Below are 20,094 nucleotides of genomic sequence, written 5' to 3'. Positions count from 1 at the left end.
CTTGGGTCTATGAATACCACCTTAGGCCTTAGTTTTAGCTCTTCTGTGGCAGATTATATGAGGACTAACACTACCCTCCTAATATTCTATCACTGTGCTACAAAGAAGATCAGGAAGTTCACCACAGCAAAACCAGGCTGTAACTACAGTCACATTATTTATATATATATAGATGGAGCACATTTCTGGCTGTTTGAGTTAGCATGCTGAAACAGGATGTGACACGCATAACAAATGCAGGCATTACATACAGAAAATCAAGCAGAATTCTGGCAAGCAAAAAAAGTAGTGTACTCTGTGTAGTGCTATTATAAACTGTTAAAAATATTTATTGAAAAAATATGTATAACAAATGTCTACATCAGATTATAAACTCTTGGAGCTTTTGTCAAAGATTCTACAGACATTTTAGTGCAAGACAGGACTGAGCCCATAGCAAATTGATTAATACAAGTACAACACAACCATTGAAACTTAGAAATATAAACTAGTTCTTTGCAAATTTTCATTTACCACAACCAAACCCCTCTAAGGCCGTGCAATTAGCATATGGATTCTGAAGTACCTTGGTAGTCATTAGTTAGATCCAAATTACATATAATAATCCCAGCCCTGGGCATTCAGTAATCATATTATACATAACAAAGTAAAAAATAATAATAATAGAGTAGCTGCAGCTCCCTCAAACTGACGGAGGTGGTACCACTAGTGTCTGTGCTGTCATGACAACACTGCCTGCAATGTAAACGTTTTATTCAGATGACATGCTCTGTACAATAAGGTCTACTAGAACTAAAAACATATCTGTAATCATTTCAGGAGTACAAGACTGAATATTCTATAACAGTCTATAAAACATTTATAAGCACCAGATGAAGTGGGTAACCACATTCAGTTGTACAGTTCTATAACTATACATAAATGCAGTATTGTCACTAAAAGTTCTGCATTAAGGAATGCAGCATACAATCTGAGGAACTGCTGGTCATGACATACTGTTGAAACTAAGATCAAAGCTGATGTAATATAATTTTGTTTTATAAATCCAGCCTAACAACAGAAAGTACAAATGTTCAAGGTTTATGACATTATTCTTCAAATGTAAAAAGTACTTTACTCTCATGCATTTAACACAAAACTGTCTGTGACAGCTACAGTATATTTTGAAGTCACCAAAATGATTTTAATTTATTAAAACACTGAGAAATATGTAGATGCATACACTGTGGAATGTGTAACTATAAAAGAAACTAAATTGTTGCATGTGCCTCATTCTCCACTGTTATGGGAGAGAATCATAGTATATACATAGTTTCAGGGTTCATAAAGATATGAAGCTGGAATACGCATTGCAAAATAAGCTATATTTTCTTTTACTCTGCTAAACTCATCTCCTGATACCAGTTACTAGTACTGAGATCCTTTTATGTTAACAACACTGCTATGACTTGAATTTAGTTAATACCTCAAAGCTGCTGTCTTTGGCCATGTGTTTCAAGGCTGATCTGAAAACAATGAAGCTTACAGTTGTTTTTTTATTATTAATCAGCAACTAGATGTACTGCAGAGTCACCATCAGAAATTACCCTTGATATCACCTATAAAATCATTCGTATACACAGAGATTTTCCATCAGATGTATGTGAAAAGACTTGAACTAAGTTGTATTTAAACTAAAATATTTAATTGTACATAGAAGATCCTTGCTACAGATGCTGATAGTTACACACTAGATGACCCAGAATGATCCATTACTTTGTCACATATTCATAAACTAAATGCGACCAACACAAGCATTTATACAAAGGCAACCACAGGCATTCTGAGCTGGGCTCCACTGTGTACAGAAATGACAGTACAAATTTTAATAGGATGGGAGTCAGTTCTTCTCTTTGCTTACTAAGCAACATAAGTGTATTCAAAAGAAGTAAACAATACAAAAGATTCTTGAAAATGAAAAGTGTAGTACCAAAAAGTGTAATGTGCAAGTTCACCTCTTTCTGCAAGTGCCATCTTTTACACGAAAAAAAGAAACTTGTATTAAAAAGTCCACTGCAGAAGTGAGATGCAGTTAGCCTAACACCATCTTCCAGTTCATCATACAATATTATTATTGCAAAATGCTGTGTCACTCCTATTCTGTGATTTCTTAAAAAACACATTTTATCCTACAAAGGCTGCTTCAGTGGTTACTGTATTTTGTAAAAAAATGGTAGGGTGACCTAGGGAATTGTATGCTAAGCATTGTGTTTAAAATGCTGAGCTCTGTGAATGATTTACAACCAGTACAGCACAGTCCTTCATTCCTCTGCATCCTCTTCGGGCTGGCTGATGACCACTGGTTCCTCCTCATGCCTTATATAATGATGGGTATCCAGGCCATCAGCTATTAGGGAATCATCCACATTTAGGAATCCAGTGAACAGTGATGAGTCTTGACTCTGTTCCTTGCCACAAGCCTGGCAGCTACAATGTTCAATCCTTTCAACCAGTTTATCTACTCTGGGCATTTCCTCATTTCCAGGACATTCTAGTGTTACCTGTAAGAAAGAGAGGATACTTCACCAAAAAATAAACATGAACAGAAAAATTCCTCCAAAATTCCAGCAAATGCAATCACAGAAAAGCATCAACATAAACATGACACAGTTTAATACTCTGGGCTGTAATATGCAGGGCCATCAAGGCAGCTAGAAACAGCAGGCAGTATGGCCTGTTCCCGCAGCAAGATGACCAGTAGTCATGTCAACAGCCTGGTTTTCCAATAAGACTTGGGCTACATTTCCTAACAAACATTAATTTGGCTCTCTGCCAGAGTTTTAAAAACATAAAACAAGCAAGGGAAGTAATTTTCTTTTCTTTTTTGTCTTTAACTTACTTTTGTAGCCATTTAGATCTATAATCTGCAGGGTCTGTTCTGTTTATGCATGTGATTTACAGGAGATCAAAGGAGTAAATAAAAAGTGCCTTCCCATCTTATGCCATCTGCTCATTCTACTGGGTATTGAAAGATCAAACTGGGGAGGCCTCCCTGTTAGACTCTTAAAGCCTGTGTTAGCATCTGTTTAATATCACTCCACTCAGTTAGCGCACACTGAAATATTTTTAGTTTTATTCTCTTGTTTCAAGCCTACATTTGAAATCTTTAAAATCGGTGACTAGACTACCAATTGCTGGAGAGCTTAAGAACTGATTTTCGGGAATTAGCTTGGGATTGGTGTTTCTATTTTGCCCTGTGAGACAAGTAGCAGAGGGATATTATATTACTTCTGAAGACTGCTGCTGAGTTTTCAAATTATTTATTGTATTTTTCTACATTTTATCAATATAAAGTGTTGTGCTTTCCCTTGGTCTAGCTGCTACTAGTGTGCTTTTAAATTGTCTTAAAGTATGTGTAACTCATTGATGGCTTGTTTGCCTTAGAATTACCCTATAATCAATTGTTGTAGCTAGTTATTTGATTTGTTTCTGGTACCTTTTCACTTGTAACTAAAGTGTGCTTTTTCATTAAGAAGACTGGGAATGCAATTCTAGTGGCAGCAGAAAGATGGCCTGGTCTGCCTGAGTTGGGAAACACACAGGGAGGCTTAAAGTGAGATTATTTCATTGACCAGATGGCTCTTTAGTTGGTTTAGTCACTTTTCTTTGAGTCTATAAATTCCATTGCTCATTGCACAGTGGCATTTATCAGTGCAAGGTATAGATGCAGGCACTTTGAAAATAAAATTTCACTATAAAACATCACCTATAACTTTACCCAACAGCCATTTGCACAAAGTGTAATGTGTTTGCACACTGACAAGCACTACTGCACAACTTTGGTCACACATAGTCTAGCTGTAGTTTCTACCTTCACAGCACCCAAGCCAGCTTGCTGTAAACCCCTGTAGTATCACTGCTTTTTAGTTCACCTAAAAAGCCCTCACACAGTGGATGGCCACTTTCACAGTTTCTCTGTCTACAGCTTGATAGCTATAGACATCCTTAGACAATGTAAGAATTGTTTCGTATTCACTGACAACCAGCTAATCCATAGAGAAACAGATTCAGTATGTGGGGGATATAATTACACAATGTCATTGGAAACATTGCACTCACACAAAACCATTCAAAATAACATCAGGTTGTCAGTAATATAAGCATTACACCCACCTTACATAGTACTGACCCAAAACCCTGGATCAACATATGCTGAGGCACTTAAAAGCACTCCTCCTAAACCCAAAAGACCTCACAGACATTATTCTGCAAAATAATTCCACAGCAACCCTAAACATACTCTACAAAAACAACACCCAATGCAATACATACAGCCACACCCTTTGGAGCCTCAATTACAAAGCCCATAATGCAAGCCAAAACACTACCCAATATTTTAGTCTTAGGAGACTCCATTGTGAGACATACAGGCATCCCGTTCACCAGGCTGAGCAAGGAGTGAATCACTGTCAGTTGTCTGTCACAGGACAGGATTTGAAAAATCACTCAAGTCATTAAAGTGCAAGTACTAGTATGATTCAGTCCTAGTCCATGTGGGTGCAAGTGACCTGAGACATACCTCCATAAGATGCATGGAAAGAGACATTACGGTGATCTCAGACTATGTGTTCCAGGCTGGTATGTGTCTAGAACTGAACAACATTCTACCTTCACCAGCAATGATACCACAATATGAGCAAAAGATGACTGACGTCAATAATTGGATTAGTTTTGATGTCGTTCCAAGGCAGTACAATATTTGTCAGCATGAGAGGATATGGTCAACAGACAGTGTTTCTTTGCCAATGATGGTGTGTACATGCGCCCTCTGGGCTTTCAAATACTGACTAAAACAATGTTTTCCCCTATAGTGTATTTTCTAGGCATTGCTAGACTGACAAACATTACAACATAGCAAAACCAACCCAAGGGAATCTAAAGGTGTTCTTATTCAATGCCAGGAGCCTAAACAAGAAATTTCTCTCCCTCCAGGCTCTCTTCACCTTGGAGAATGTGGACATCTGTGCAGTTACTGAGACATGGTTTAAAGCCACAGAAAGCTCCCTGGCAGTGCTGAGTTACAATACCTTCCACACATTTAGGCCAGCTTCTATACAGGCAGGGACCAAAGGTGGAAGTGTCTCAATCTATATCAACAACAAATTCACCTCAAGACTTGTCAAACAGGATGAAGTGCTTGAGCTTCTCTGCCCAGGTTTCTACAGCCAATGTTCCATATCATATCCTTGAAAGCTATAAATCACCCTCTATGGCAAAAGAAACCCATAGCTCATACTTGGACTTACTAGAGACTCTCACCATTCAACCCAATACCATATTCTTGAGCAACTTCAACTATCACTGGTGATCTAGGATACTTACATGACTCCAAACTTACAAGCTCAGAGATTCCTGGAATTTGTAAATGCAAACACCATAGACCAGATAGTCCTTATACCAACTAGGAGTGAATGCATACTCAACCTGGTACTCACAAACATGGGAGAATGCTGTAGTCCCACCCCCCCAATATAGCATTTCTGGTAAGGTTGGACTACAAAGTCATCACCTTTGTAAAAAAAATCAATTCTGTGACCCCAGTTAATCCATAACATTTATGAATTGTACTAAGGCAAACTTTGTACTACTAAGTGATAACCTGTCAAACGTTCAAGCCCTGTTTAAACCCTGAGAACACAGTTGTTTATGTGGAATTGTTCACAGAAACCCTGTACAAGCATATCAATAAATGCATACAGACAGTTGCACTCACCAGAAATAAGCCCAGAACTAACTCCAAAAACAAATTACCCTGGTGGAATCCAGACATAAACAGGTTATACAACCAAAGGGAAAGCAGCCATAGCCAAGATTAGGAAGTGCTAAGCCCAGCATGATAAAACACATCAATCTAAACAAAAACTAAGAATGCAAATTGTCTACTAAAGCAAATTTTAGATAAAGATAACCTCCCAGACAAAGGACAACCTCAAGGCTTTCTTTAGCTATGTCTGAAACTTCAAATGTAGCACACAGCAGTGTGCCAAACTGATTGTAAATACAGCCAGCTATATGGAGCCAGAAGATATAGCAAATCTACTGACTGACAAATTCACCTCCAGTTTTACCTGCCTCTTTCCTAGGCCTGCCCCCAGAAATACCATCAAACATAATGCTCCTCAACTATCACTAAGGTGCAGATGCACTCTCTTAAGGCCAAAAACACTGTATTGATGTGCCCCAGTAATATCTCAAGATGCCTCCTAAATAGTCTAAAACATGACTTGTCAGGACCACTAGAGTAACTGTTTAAGCATTGCCTCCAGAATGGCTTTGTGCCATGTGAATGGATGACTGCATTGGTCATCCCACTAACACAAGGGCAGGCCAGCAATGGATCCCGAAAACTACAGACCTATTAGTCTGACTAGTCTCATATGCAAGGCTGTAGAAAGAATTATTATACAAACCATTAATAAGGGCATAGAAAACCTTCAAACACTAGATCCTACCCAGTTTGGTACTGTCAATGATAGAGCATGCCTACTCAACCTGGTGGACTTCTTTGCGAGGGTCACCAAGGCAATGGATAAGGGTAAATGGTGCATACTGCCTACCTTACTCTGGCTAAGGCATTTGCTACAATGCTCCATTTAGGCACTGTAAACAAACATGTGGATATAGGCATTAACTCCTATGTTATGTGCTGGATAACCAGCTGGCTTTCAGAGGTTAGTCACTAGCAAAGCCCCTTTGGATTCTGTTCCGATTCTGCTCCTTTTTGACATCTACTTCTTGGACATCAAGACCAATATCAAGGATCTCTGGTTGACCAAGTTTGCAGATGATTGCAAACTAGGTGCAGTCATAGAATCACTCCCAAGACACTAACATCCTACAGAAAGGGCTAAAATAAACAAATGACTGGTGCAAAAGCCATGGCTTAAAACTCAGTGCCAATAAATATGTAATTGTACCCTCTGGGAAATCAGCCACCCTAGGAAACTACCTCATTGATAACCCACCTCTAAGAGTAGAACCAGTAGTCATGGATTTGAGTACATATGTAGATAGTAACTTGGCTTTCGACCAATGTGTCTAATGTAGTAATAAAATCATTCTGTGTTGCACAACTTATATGCAAGGACATGGCATCTAGTTCCAATGAAGTAATTGTTCCACTGTATTCAACCCTCATTAAGCCTATAACTGAGTACAATGGCCCCTTTGTGGTGTGTACATAACCAAGCATGTGCAACATCTGGAACATGAACAGTGGTATTTCACAAAAAGAATACAGGGTGTAAACAGCATGTCCTGTGTAGATCCCTTCAAAGCCCTATCTCTATACTCTGCCTCTTACAGATTGTCGAGATGTGATCTAAGCTTGACATACATGGTATCCTTGGATCCTACTCTGATGGACCTTTTGCATAACAACAAAATGAACAGCATCAGAATTACTAGATCTAGGGGTTTAGGATACGTTGGAGGGACAGGTATGTGACTCAGAGAATTCCCCTTTTCTAAATCTGGCTTCCCATCCATGTAAAACAGAGCTCTTCCTAAATCCTATTCAAGAGAAACCTGGATTAGTGGATGGGAAACTGGAAATATACCCTGGGTCTAGCACCTATGTTTCTAATAGACAGGGGCAACCTGTAAATTTTGCCCTAGCTTACATATACCACTTAAAATAACCTCTAAGGCACATAAACTTGCAATATATATTTGAGAAGCCTGGCTAGACTTACAAAGGCCAGCACATAAACATGCAAGATACATTTGGGATGTCTGGTTTGGCTTATAAAGGCCTCAGTGGTCATTAACCTAGTTTACCCGTATGAAACTATGAAGGTTTGCAGTTTCTAGGGATTATTGCCTAAAACACACACTGGGGCATATGTGTGGCTACAGTAGCATGCAGGATTTCTTCCATGTTTTATGACACTATTGTAGTTAAATAAGTACACCAAACACATGACATATCACTTCTCCTGTCAGTATTCACTTGGTTATTAGAAGCTGTGGGCATGGCCCTGTGTGCTTCAATGCACTTGAAGTGAATATGCAACAGCTGTATGTCTCTGCAGCTGAATTCTACTCAAGTCGTGTATCCTAGCCAAATGTACACACAGAGAAATGTCTTGCCACCTAAATGAACCTCAAGAACATCCATGCTAAATTCAAGCAATAACAGGAAAGCCAAAGCTTAAACAAAAAAATGATTGCGTTTCTGAAAATTCAATGGGCACATCTATGTATTCATATAATGCAGGCAGGTATTCTTGTGGTGTCTGTCCTGCAATTAGCAATACCGTTTCAAGTTTCCTGTTCCATTAATAGAGTTCTATTCTAGTCTAATGAGATTTACTCTTGTAATATCATGCAAGTAGTTTATTCTCCAAAATGTCCATGTTGACTATTTTATACAGGAGGAACTAAATGAAAATTCGGTGATAGATTACAAAGGAGCACTTGAAGAGATATACAACTGGCAAAAGTTGAGAATGCAGCAGGTCACCATTTTTACATAAACATGATAAAAATAGTAATATTGTGAAAGCTACTATATTATTACAAGTAAAAGTTAAACCAGGAGAACAACAGTTAATTAAACAGCATTTGTAAAGAAAGTATATGCATTTTAAAATATGGTACATTGGTTCCAAAGGATTTAAATAAATAAATGTATATGCATTTTAAAATATGGCACATTGATTCCAAAGGATTTAAATAAATAAATTAATTAATTAATGCATTCATTCATTTATTTTATTTTTACATTTGTTAACTGGGTTAGCCCAACTGGGCTCAGACTGAGAGCCCTTTTTCAATGGAGACCTGAGGAGAAAAGCTCCAGGAATGTAATTAAAAATAAGAAAAAAGCTAACAATTCAAGTTGTAAGATACTTAACTGTACAAAAACAGAGACAAATATACAATACGAATTTATACAGTATTTTGAGAATGCAGTAACAATATGTTTGAGAAATATTGAGAATTAAGTTATTTACAAGGAATGTAGCAATGCCTAATATAAAAAAAAGTCAGAGTAACATCATGGCATAGTACAACAAAGATGCATTTAATAGCATAGGTACTAACTGCAGAGAGAGCAATGTATGTGGACAGTTTAGGTAGATACTGGGCAGATATGTTAATTGAGAGAAGAAAAATTCATTAGGTAATTTGAAGAATTTAATACAAATGTTATGTTTTAAACTGTATAAGGTAGTATCATTTTATTTTAATCTAATTCTATTTAATTTCAGGATGTTTTGATTGTTTTTAATTGAACTGTGTATACAATTATTTCAAATTTATTGTGATGTCACTTCCTTTGAAGGTTTTTCAGCCGAGGGGCTATAAGTGTTTTGTTTATGTTAAGGTGTCATTAAAGTTTTAGCTGTTGTTTTCTGTTACATTGGACTTAAATACATTTTCATTACATGAGGTATACAAAAACAGTCCCAAGTTACAAAATGTTGCTGCAAAAATGAAAACTTTCTTTTAAAAGCTACTTTATGCAATGAATACATGAAAATCCTTTCTAACAGACTTCAAACTGTCCAAAAAAGCATATTTCTCATCCCAAAGTTACTATTATGGTATACCTCAGGTGTTTAACCTTGGCTCCTTGCTCAATTTCATATTTATCAGTTCAATGAATATTTTACACCCTCAGTTAAAGTCAAAATAATGGATATCCTTTGTCAAATCAAAGCTGAACACAATGAAACTTGTTCAATTCAGATTGTTAGCCAGAATGAGCTCCAAAGTATTTTTTATGTGCGTGGGGGGGGGGGGGGGGTTACACCCATTCCTATAGGATGCTACAATGCCTACAACTCCTAACTAATAAAATGCCTCTCAAGTCTCCAAATTATAAGGGTAACTTACAAACACATTTGCTGGAATTTCATTCAGTCTATTAGCTTTACCAAATGGGCTTCAATCTATTTGCTATTGTTCAGATATACAAATACCTAATGCAATATGAAGATGATATAATCATAGAAAAGATTAATAGCATTCAATAAATTAAAATCTCTCTCTCTTTTCTTAAGACTTGGCTTAAAACAATCAAACCTATACTTGAATTGCTTAAAAATGTAGGCACATGCTTTACTCCAAGCTTCATCTGTCAGTCAATGCCATTATTAATGCAATCCAATGACCAAATTGTTATTGCAAACGTAGCATCTAATAAGTATTTTAGCATTACAATAGACAATATACTACAGTCTGCCAACTATATTGGAAACAATATATGAAAGACTGCAAGATAGCTGAGCAGAGGCATAGCTAGGGTGTTGTGAAGTGGACAGCCTCCCCAGGGGCATAGTGTTAGGAGACGCGACTGGCAGATCCTGATTATCTGTCGGTGCTTTACGGCATCAGAAATAAATGCAATCAGAATTGAAGTGTTGTAATGTTCTGCATCATCAGTGCATTACTGGCATTCACGCCAGATTTGATGACAGCGCCAGGCACACCTGGTAGCTACCTAAACTGCTGTAGCCGAAACCCTGCACAAACCAAAATCTAGTTAACTGTGCAATCCCATTTTGTACCCTGACTTCTTCAGTTCTGCTGTCAAAGCTGATATATGGTCACATAATCTGTGCAAACCTGCCAAAGGAAAACTGGAAAAGAATTAAGCTTGTATGCATTAAGAATGTAAACTTTACAACTGTCCTGTCACACAGAATGCATTACTACATTCAATCAGACAACTAAAAGGGTCCTTACTAAAGAAAATAACAGAATTACTTTGGTATTCAGTGGTAACAAACTTACTTCATACAACCTATTGCCCACTACTTGTACAACTAATTCAGGAGCAGATCCCACATAAAACATTGCGGTATGCAAATACTGTAAGCGTAGATGTAAGTCAGTCTAGTAACTGATTTGGACATGGGGGTTTCAGCTTTCACATCTCTAAGATATACCATTATTTCATCCACCCAGAAACATTATCTATTTTGGAAGTATTTCAAATCCTTAACTTAATTTCATCAAATCATCATACAATCACTTTCAAGAGCAGTTACAGTAAACTCTTGATTAACCAGCACCTATGGGGAATGGTAGATGCCGGATAACTGTAGTTTCTAGTTGCTTGAGAGTTATTATTAAAAATAGTGAAAGAATTCAAAACCAATTCAACGAACAAATCCACAAAAATGAGTGTAGAGGAGGTTTATTAAATAAAAAATGTGCTTGGTGGTTTTAAGAAGTGGTCTGCCTCCTCTACACTCATTTTTGTGACTATTAAAAATAGGCCCGACTAATACTGCACCCTAAACTATTTGTTTGGTTTGATTTGTTCTTAGGTTGGGAAGAGAGGGAATTTATTCCTATCTTCCTTTTTAAAAGGTATGTTTCTGTGGGGGGTGGGGACAGAAAGTGCAGCACATGAAAATTGTACTTTATTCCTTCACTGTTTTTGTCTGGTTGCTTGAGAGTTCTGGTTAACTGAGAGTTTATTGTATTTAACTTCTTATACAAGTCATATACATGTTTAAAAATATTGTGGGGCATTCGGAAAGTATCATGACATAGTGCTAATTACTCTGAGATGGTGTTTTTATTTCTGTCCTAGATGCACATAATGGGACTACATGTGCATCTGATATAAATGCTTTCTCAAAAATTAAAAAAAAGCTGTCTCTTGGCAATTAGCATTATGGGATGCCACTGTCTCTTTCTGAAAATCTTGCATACATCTCAACTGTCCAGATTTTCATAGATTGCCCAGATTTTAGCCTCATATTTTTGGTCTGTTTCTCATAAAATTGTAGTTTTCTAGCAAATCATTAGCAAATAATTGAGGGCTGAAGTCAGAATGTAATAATAGACATTTAAGTTTCAGACTTCATACTCTTCAGACAGTTCAAGCTAATATAAATCATGTTATTCCGTCTATGTTTGTAAGAGCAATATTTAAAAATTTCCCTATTTTGGGGCCTTTGTCCCCTCATTATTTATGACTTTGTCCAGATTTCTTGCTCTAAGAGGTTGAGCGGTATGAAATCCTGTACTGTCCTTAAATTTGACAAAAAAAAAAAGCTGTGTTTGAATATTTTTACTCTAAGTATGGATATGGCAATATCTTACTGGATAAATGCATGTGTTTCCAGATTATATATCCATTGTGCTAGTACTCAGCAGATTCCAGACTTAGTAGAATGCTAACCGCAAACTCGTAATAGTCAAAGTTGTTTGTATTTAGCAGAGCCATAGCTGGTCCATCTGTTACCTGGTGCTGTAAGTAAAGGAGCAGTCTGGTTGCTGTTCTAGAACTGTGGAACCAGCAGCCAGCTGAGGAGCAAATGAAAAAAAGGTCTGCTGTTTCTGTTTCTTATACAACACACAAAGAGCTGAAGTGTGTCAGTACAGTAATCCTGACCACAAAAACAGTCAAATTTCATTTCTTTACAAGTATGCAGAAAGTACAGTACAGAACTGAAAACAGGCATTGCATTACCAATCAGTCTTCATCTCACATTTGCACGCACTAACACCCTGCGCTTGGGGCAGCTGCCCACCTCGTCCCATTCTAGCAATGCTTCTAGTACCTAGTGTGCATATGTCAATAAACCTCAGTAGCAAATGAAAATTTTCTTCGTGAGATGGTCCCATTAACAAAACAAAACAGACAATAAATAGATAAATATTATCAAAACAAGAAAAAAAATCTGTTCAGCCGTGTCTTCTATGACTAATATTTTAAGTGAAATATTACTTAAAGCTAGAAAAGGATGCAATGAAGATAACCACAGAGTTGTAGCTTGGTTTCCCAGCCCCATCTATGGTTCCCTAATATGGCCTCATCATCAACTCTAAATTGATGACTCCCTCCCTAAATAAATAAATAAAAAACAGAAAAAAACAGGTCCTTCTTCTTTAAACTGTAACAATGCAGTATCGCCATTCATTTCTGAATGCTGCTACTGAACTACACCACAAAAGGTATACTGAATCACTTCAGACCTGACCATAAATGCAGTATCAATATTCATTTCTGAATGCTGGTACTGAATTTTACTACACAGGGAGTACTGAATTGCTGTGGACCTGACCACAAATGCAGTATTGACATTCATTTCTGAATGTGGTACTGTTGGATCATTTTCCCTTGATACCTTGTACCCTGGACAGCTGCTGTCTTTGCCCACTCAAGCTATTCCCCTGGATAACTATGCTGAACTCCCTACTCATTACACTATCCCTTTACCCATGATGCAGTGTAATGTAATTAAATTACAGAATTTGCATAAAATGTAGTGAACATAGCAAAAAGATATAACTGGTTATTAACTACATTCATTAATTAGGCATAATGTACACTGCTGAAAAGTGGATGAGAAGTAAATGATAGTCAAATACTGACCTAATCTTAACTCCAGAAGGACGAAAGGTCAAATAATTTAAGGTAACAACATAAACGCACAAATAAACCATAAATAAGTGCATCATTCAAGTCCATATCCAATAAACAAATTAGATTCAGTTCCCCAGTAAGAGGGATTTTCCAATTATCTATGTTTCTATCCATCCATGCATCTTTGCATGCACCCATTGATCCATTCACTTGTCCTGGTTGCAGCCATGGTGGTAAGAAACTAAGCAGGATAGACCAGATTTCTCTGTGCTATGCAACAGTCTCCAGATTATGCTGTAAGGGCTTCAAGCATTCTCAAGCAAACTGAGAGATACAATCCTTCCAGCATGTTCTAGGTCTGCCTCCTTCCAGCGGACTGTGCTTGATACATTTCCCAGAGAAAATAGTCAGGGACAGTCTTCTAGATGCCTATCCACCTTATCTGGTCCCCCTCAGGCTCCTCTCCATCGAGTTCAACAGTTTTCTCCAAGATGCTACTGCTTTATCAAGCCTGTTACTCTTTCCTGGACAGTCAGTACAGCCACTGTGCAAATTAACCTCATTTTATTGCTTGTTTGCATGATCTCATCTTGTCAGTCACAACCCAGGGTTTACACCTGGAAAAGAGACTTGGGAGACAGAAGGATTAGTGTGTTTTGAACTGTGTCTAATGACTCAGATCTCACTTCATCACAACTGGTGGACTCAGTGCTACAGTAATGTCAGAGGTGTACCCAGTCACTGTTAATCTTGTGACCCACTCTACCCAAATTTATGAACAATACCATAAGATACCTAAGCTCCTCTACTTAAGAGAGCTGCTCCCTCTTTACTGTCAGAGAGTAATTTTCTGAAGAAGACCATGACTTCTAATATGGCGGTGATGAAGTTTCCTCCTGGCTCCATTCACATTCAGCAGCTTCTTAGCCCACTGCAAACAATAAACTGCGGTCACAACAGCTGAAGAGGACATCAGCAGCAGCAAAAAAATAAATAAAAATGTAACCCTTTTGTCCCCACACTGGACAATTTCCACACCTCCACTAAACCTTGATATCCTGACCATGAAACCCACAAATACAAGGGGCGAAAGGCACACCTTTTGTGGAAATTGAGCATATTCAGCTTAAGGGTAAAAATTTGAAAATATCATTATTTGAAAATGCAGGAAGTGACAAGTGGATGGCATAGCACTATGATCCATCCATGCTGTTTGTATCACATCCCACAAGACATTCTAGAGTACACAGTCATATCCATCCTATGGAACACAGAACACATTTAGACAATATTGGAAAACTCCCAAAAGCCCACCAATGTCACTGCAAAGTTAATTTTTTTGCTATATTCCACTTCTATGGATATGATGGATTCCAGAACATTATTCCTAAATCAGCTGACATACAAAGCATCATTTCCAGCACCCTGGTATACAATTTTCCAGGGAGAATAGAGAATGTGATTCATCTGTAACTGGAACACAGTCTGATTATGAATCCTGAGTTTTTTTTTTTTTTTTACAATTGTGTGATTCATTGAGACATAGCTTTTAGTGTTGTAACAGAAGTATTTGTGATGTGGCTCTGTGAAATCGATGCTGTTTTGGTACAGATAAGTGCCTAGGTGGGAGCAATATTGATTAAATAATTTTTTTCTAATCCTAATAGTTTGGCTAGCACTGAATGGACTTAAAGGAATCAGAAAGTGTCAGTGTTTATGGTAGCTGTTGATGAAGTGAAGTTATGGTTCCAGTTTCCAGAAGTCAAGGAATGAACTAATTTGAAGAGATTTGTTAATTATGTGTTATGCTGGAATAGTAATAAAAATGTCACAACTGTGGATACATTTGGCGTAAATTCTGTCTGATCCACTGCACCCTAGGGATAATATATTTTGAGCCATTTATTTATTTATGCATTCATTTATTTATTTACTGAAGGACAACTGGTACAAATTGCAATTTGGATTTGAAACTATAACTTGCTTTGTTATAATGGAATGGGAACATCACTGAACAGTAACTAGAAGGCACTTTAGTTTGCAAAGTAGAAAGAAAATGGATTGGTAACTTCCCTTGGGGTGGTAACAGCATTACTATTATGACTGAGTATAATATTATTGTTAAAAGAAGATTAGTCTGTGAGATTGTTTGGTCACTTCCATAGGAATGAGGAGTTATTGTTTAGTCTACTTAGTGTATTTGATGCAGCCATGTTTTGTTTGAACTTGCTGATACTGACTGATTTGCCTTGCGCTGACACTAGAACTGTTCTTTTATTTTTATGTACTTTTTTAATTTGCTGTTAAACTAAGGTGGTGATAGACATTTACTTTATGTATGTGAGGTATTTATTCTGGTTGTTTGGAGACCAGGTTCAGCTGGTACATGTAAGCTCCTGAGTAGGTTGAATTATTTAACTTAATTAGGGAGGAGTAAGAATGAATCACTTTGTGCAGCTGTCATCTGAATTTGGAATGAAGCTTGTACTAGTTACGCAATGATCATTTAGTGGTGCTGTGGTAGTACAACTGTATGGGTAATCCTTGCAGGGTTATTTGTTATTATATTGTCTGTGATGATATAATTTATACTGAGGGGTTTATGATTTGTTTTAGTAATAATCTGCACAGAATTATAATTTCTGAAGACTTCACAAGTACAAGGAATTTGTATAGGGTGAGGTCGCACTGAAAATTATAACATGATGTGCGTATGCTTGTGTGAGTATCTATAAGGATGACTTCTAGTCTGTAAATATGCATTGGCTGGAGGGGCTATAAATGAGTGATATATGAAGCATCACTGTTTTCAAAATTATGCCTATAAAATTAAACCGGTTACGGTTAATGTCAGATAGACTGGGGAATTCATCAATAGGTGGGATTTTGCCCGAGTCATTTTTTTCCCCAATGTCTATTGACCATCAGGCCTCCTGTGATCTGACCATCTCATTTTTTTCCACTTCAAGTGAGTGTGAGACATAGGTATTCATCATCCAAGCAGCTAACAGTATTAAGTACTAGATTTATCCCCTGCATCCCTTGACAGCCTGACAACACAGAGCCCCACAATCCTACCCTCAGTGATTTATGTACTGTTCTCAACATGAGTCATCTGTGACTACAATGATGACAATATGGATTAATGGGTACATACAGCTTCACCTTACTGCTACATGCCAGGTATCTGCTCCCACTAGGTGTCACTCATGCAGTAAGGTGGACTCCCCTCCCTCCTAGAGGACAGCTGAACCCTCATTGGCCACTCACTCCCACCCTCCTCAGCTCCTTTTGCTCCAAGTTTAATAACAATGTTAACAGTAGTCTAAGTAATGATTTGTGGAAAAAGTACTTTAAATGAATCATACAGACTACATACCTTGAAGAGCATGTAGTACCCAAGAACCAGAACCAGAATATCTGGTGCCCCATGTCGACTTCTAAACCAGTGCCCCCTCTGTTCCAGTTGGAAAGCAAAAAAAAAAAGGGGAGGCTTCTTGAAGCTGAGGAACAAAAGAAACTGCTCTGCTTTGAAACTACAGCAAATTGCTTGTTACAAATGTAATAGTAGCATGCTATACCTAAATTACAATAAAATAAGTGCATCCTGTACCACAAATGCAGTATCGACATCCATTACTGAATGATGGTACTACACTCCCACATCATTAGCACCAGCTAATCATGCACCCCAGTACCTGACACCCCAGGCAACTGCTCCCTTTGTCCCACCCTCATTACATCTCTGATGTACCTTCTTGAATATTGCTGGCAGTGTATCACTGAAGTCAGCTTTCATATCAGTTTTGCTTTCAGTAAGTTTGGATTTCTTTATGAAAAGCATAAAATGTCTTCAGTGACAAAATACTTTGAAGTGAAGACATTGTTGCTATTCAGATCTTTACTGTGCTTATAGCAGATATAATTTCATGGTTGTCAAAATTGCATAAAGTACTGTCATACCTATTGTAACTACTGGATAGAGTGTTATTAGCTAGGGTGGAACCTTGATTCCTTTTGTTTGAATAATTACTGAATTCTCAGCACAGTGAGTGCATTTGGAAGAAAAGTCACAGATTCTACAGCAGAAGGAGTGATAAGGTGATTTTTGTAATGACATGTATTTCTTCATATTCAATACTACCATGTTTTTCAGTGAGAAGATGAGCTTGAGTAGTAATAGCCACAGATCCCACAACACAAATGCATTCTTCTGGGGTTTGAAAATAACAAAATACAGATGCTTAACTTTAAGTGCTAGGCAAGACAGACTGCACTGTCCAGCCTTATGGAGCAGAGGGATAAAACTCTTATTGTGCCCCAGATGACCCAAGTTTGAACAGTGGCACAGGTGCGAGGATGGGTGTGAGCAGCTGATGCCCCTCACCTATCCTTGGAGGATGGAGACTGCCTAGCTTCTTTGTAGCAGCATTAAGAGCTGTACAGTTTCCACTCTGCAAGTGTCATACTGTTTGGTTGGGAGGTTGTTTGTGTGATCATGCATACATCTCTCGCAGGGAGCAATTCTGGAGCTCAGAAGGCTGCTGCAGACAGTAGAAGCTTAGGACACATTCCCCAGCAGCAGTATGATAACTGCACCAGCATTCTCAATCTCCTCACCAGCCACAGGTATGAGTTGGACTGAATCTGGGGGGCAGGGCTAAGGTGGCTCCAGTAGACCCAGTGAATGAAGAGAAGAGCTGGTGACAGTTGATGGTCAGCTGTTGGGGAGGTACAGCAATCAATCAATAAATTAATAAACAAACAAATACAGACTGCAATGAGCATTATCAAGCTAAGGAGGCACATAAACAAGACTGCATATATAAACTTCAAACAAAAGGGGAATCTGAAGGGGTATGTAAATGGAAATTTTATTTTAATATGGAATAAATTAAATAACATAATCTTGACAAAAGGTAACAATCTGAAGTGTCATGTGCATTGCTTTTTTGCAGTCTTTATTTTTTTTTTTTTAAAACAAGTTTATTGTTTTAACATATAAGAGAAATATCATAACAATTTTATACAAATAATTAAAAATAGGTATTATTATAATATTCAACAAAACAACTAAAGTATTTACAAAGACATCCACTACAATCAGATCAATTAATTAAACTAAAATACTGTGCTATTGAAATTAGAATTTTTTTAACAAATTTTGTAAATTATCCCATACAATAAAATGTGATGTTTTTCTAGTTGTTCTCTTCTAATTGTGCTTATTTCCATATGACACATTATATTCATAACATTTTTAAATTCATTGAACGAAGGAGGTGTATCTGAAATCCAATTTCTAGTTATTATTTTCCTAGCCACTGCTAGGATAGACCATAACAAGGGAAGCTTAATCTTTTAACACATTGAGGTACAGGTGTGTTGAATAATATAAGAGACTTAGAAATAATGAAATTATCTGTAAAAGAGCCTGCAAAAATTCATTAATTGACTTCCAGTATTCTTTCAACTTCATACAGTCATAAAACATATGAGCCCAGTCAGCATTAATTTCTACATTACATCTCTTACATAGATTATCTTTATTATTAATTTTATTCATCATCAAAGGTGTATAAAAGATCTATGTAAAAATTTCCATGTATAAAGTCTCCAGACAATGGAAGATGTAGTTCTATAAGCAGATTCCAATATATATTGTTTATCTTGTTGAGTTGGTGGGTCCCCATTAATAGAGGTGAAATAATTCCAGTATGAATCTACATTGTAAAAGTTTCTTGTCTGATAATTTTATGTATATATGAAAGTTTACCTTTATCAGAAACTTTATGCTGTAAATTTATTATCAAGTAATCAATCAGTTTTGGAATAGATTCTTTAACTGTTATAGACATTAGATCTATTCTATCAATGAGATGTTGTCTAAAGATCTGAACCTCTAACCAGCAAGTTTCTCTTAGATCAAATTCTTGTTTTAAGAAATCTAGATTTTTAACTTTATTATCAGATATCAGCTGATACCAGTACTTTAGATTATTATCTATAGCTAAATGAGCTCCTTCAGAAGTAGATGACATAAGCATACCCTGAGTATAAATTATAGGAATACAATAAAATTCCATTCCCTATACTTAGGGTGCATGAATATAAAGTTACGATAACTAATAATAATATTTAATGGGTAACAGACCATATGTTTAGGTGTAATAGGTGAAGTACAAAATTCCTTTAGCAACCATAACATGGAGTTATTTATAATCATATTTTTATGTGTTAAGGAGATTTTCATGAAGTGCATACTAATTAGCTCCCAATAATCTTTCCATTTTGACATATGACCGATCTATTAATAAAGTAATAACTTTTATAATAGAAGAGATAATATATAAATTAAAGTCTGGAAAAGAAATACCCCCTTGAGACCAGCTATTAGTATGTTTCTTTAATGCAATCCTAGGTCTATTAGGTGCCCTTAAGAAATTTAACATTAGTGTATTCAGTTTCTTGATAGTTATTTTTGTAGGTGAAAGTATTATTGATTGTATTAAGTATAAAATCTTGGGGAATATTATCATTTTAATAATTGTAAGTCTCTCCTCCATAGTAAAAAACATATTATTCCAGGTATTAAAAAGATTTTGTATATTAAGAAAACAGGTATTATAGTTATTATATATAATAGATTTAATATCTTTAGATAGTATTATACCTAAATAAGTTATCTGACCTGAGTTGGGTACATATTTAGTAAAATCACT

The 20,094-nt window shown here is 36.8% G+C and overlaps 1 protein-coding gene across 2 annotated transcripts in view; it reads right to left on the bottom strand.

Annotated features, from left to right (window-relative positions):
* Window positions 1–303: 303 nt before the first annotated feature.
* The window catches only part of LOC122793613 (neuroblastoma suppressor of tumorigenicity 1), a 359,029-nt gene continuing 339,238 nt past the window's right edge, over window positions 304–20,094 (bottom strand). For both annotated transcript variants that reach the window (XM_044061792.1, XM_044061791.1), the window contains exon 5: window positions 304–2,540. In XM_044061792.1, coding sequence (XP_043917727.1) covers window positions 2,301–2,540 — 240 coding nt within the window. In that variant the 3' untranslated portion in view covers window positions 304–2,300. The remainder of the gene's footprint in view (window positions 2,541–20,094) is intronic.

The sequence above is a fragment of the Protopterus annectens genome, chromosome 2.part0 (assembly GCF_019279795.1).
Source record: "Protopterus annectens isolate FY-2018-M chromosome 2.part0, PAN1.0, whole genome shotgun sequence".
In the NCBI taxonomy this organism is placed as follows: domain Eukaryota; kingdom Metazoa; phylum Chordata; order Ceratodontiformes; family Protopteridae; genus Protopterus; species Protopterus annectens.
The sequence above is the reverse complement of the archived record's forward strand: the minus strand, read 5'-3'. Positions and strand labels throughout refer to the sequence as shown.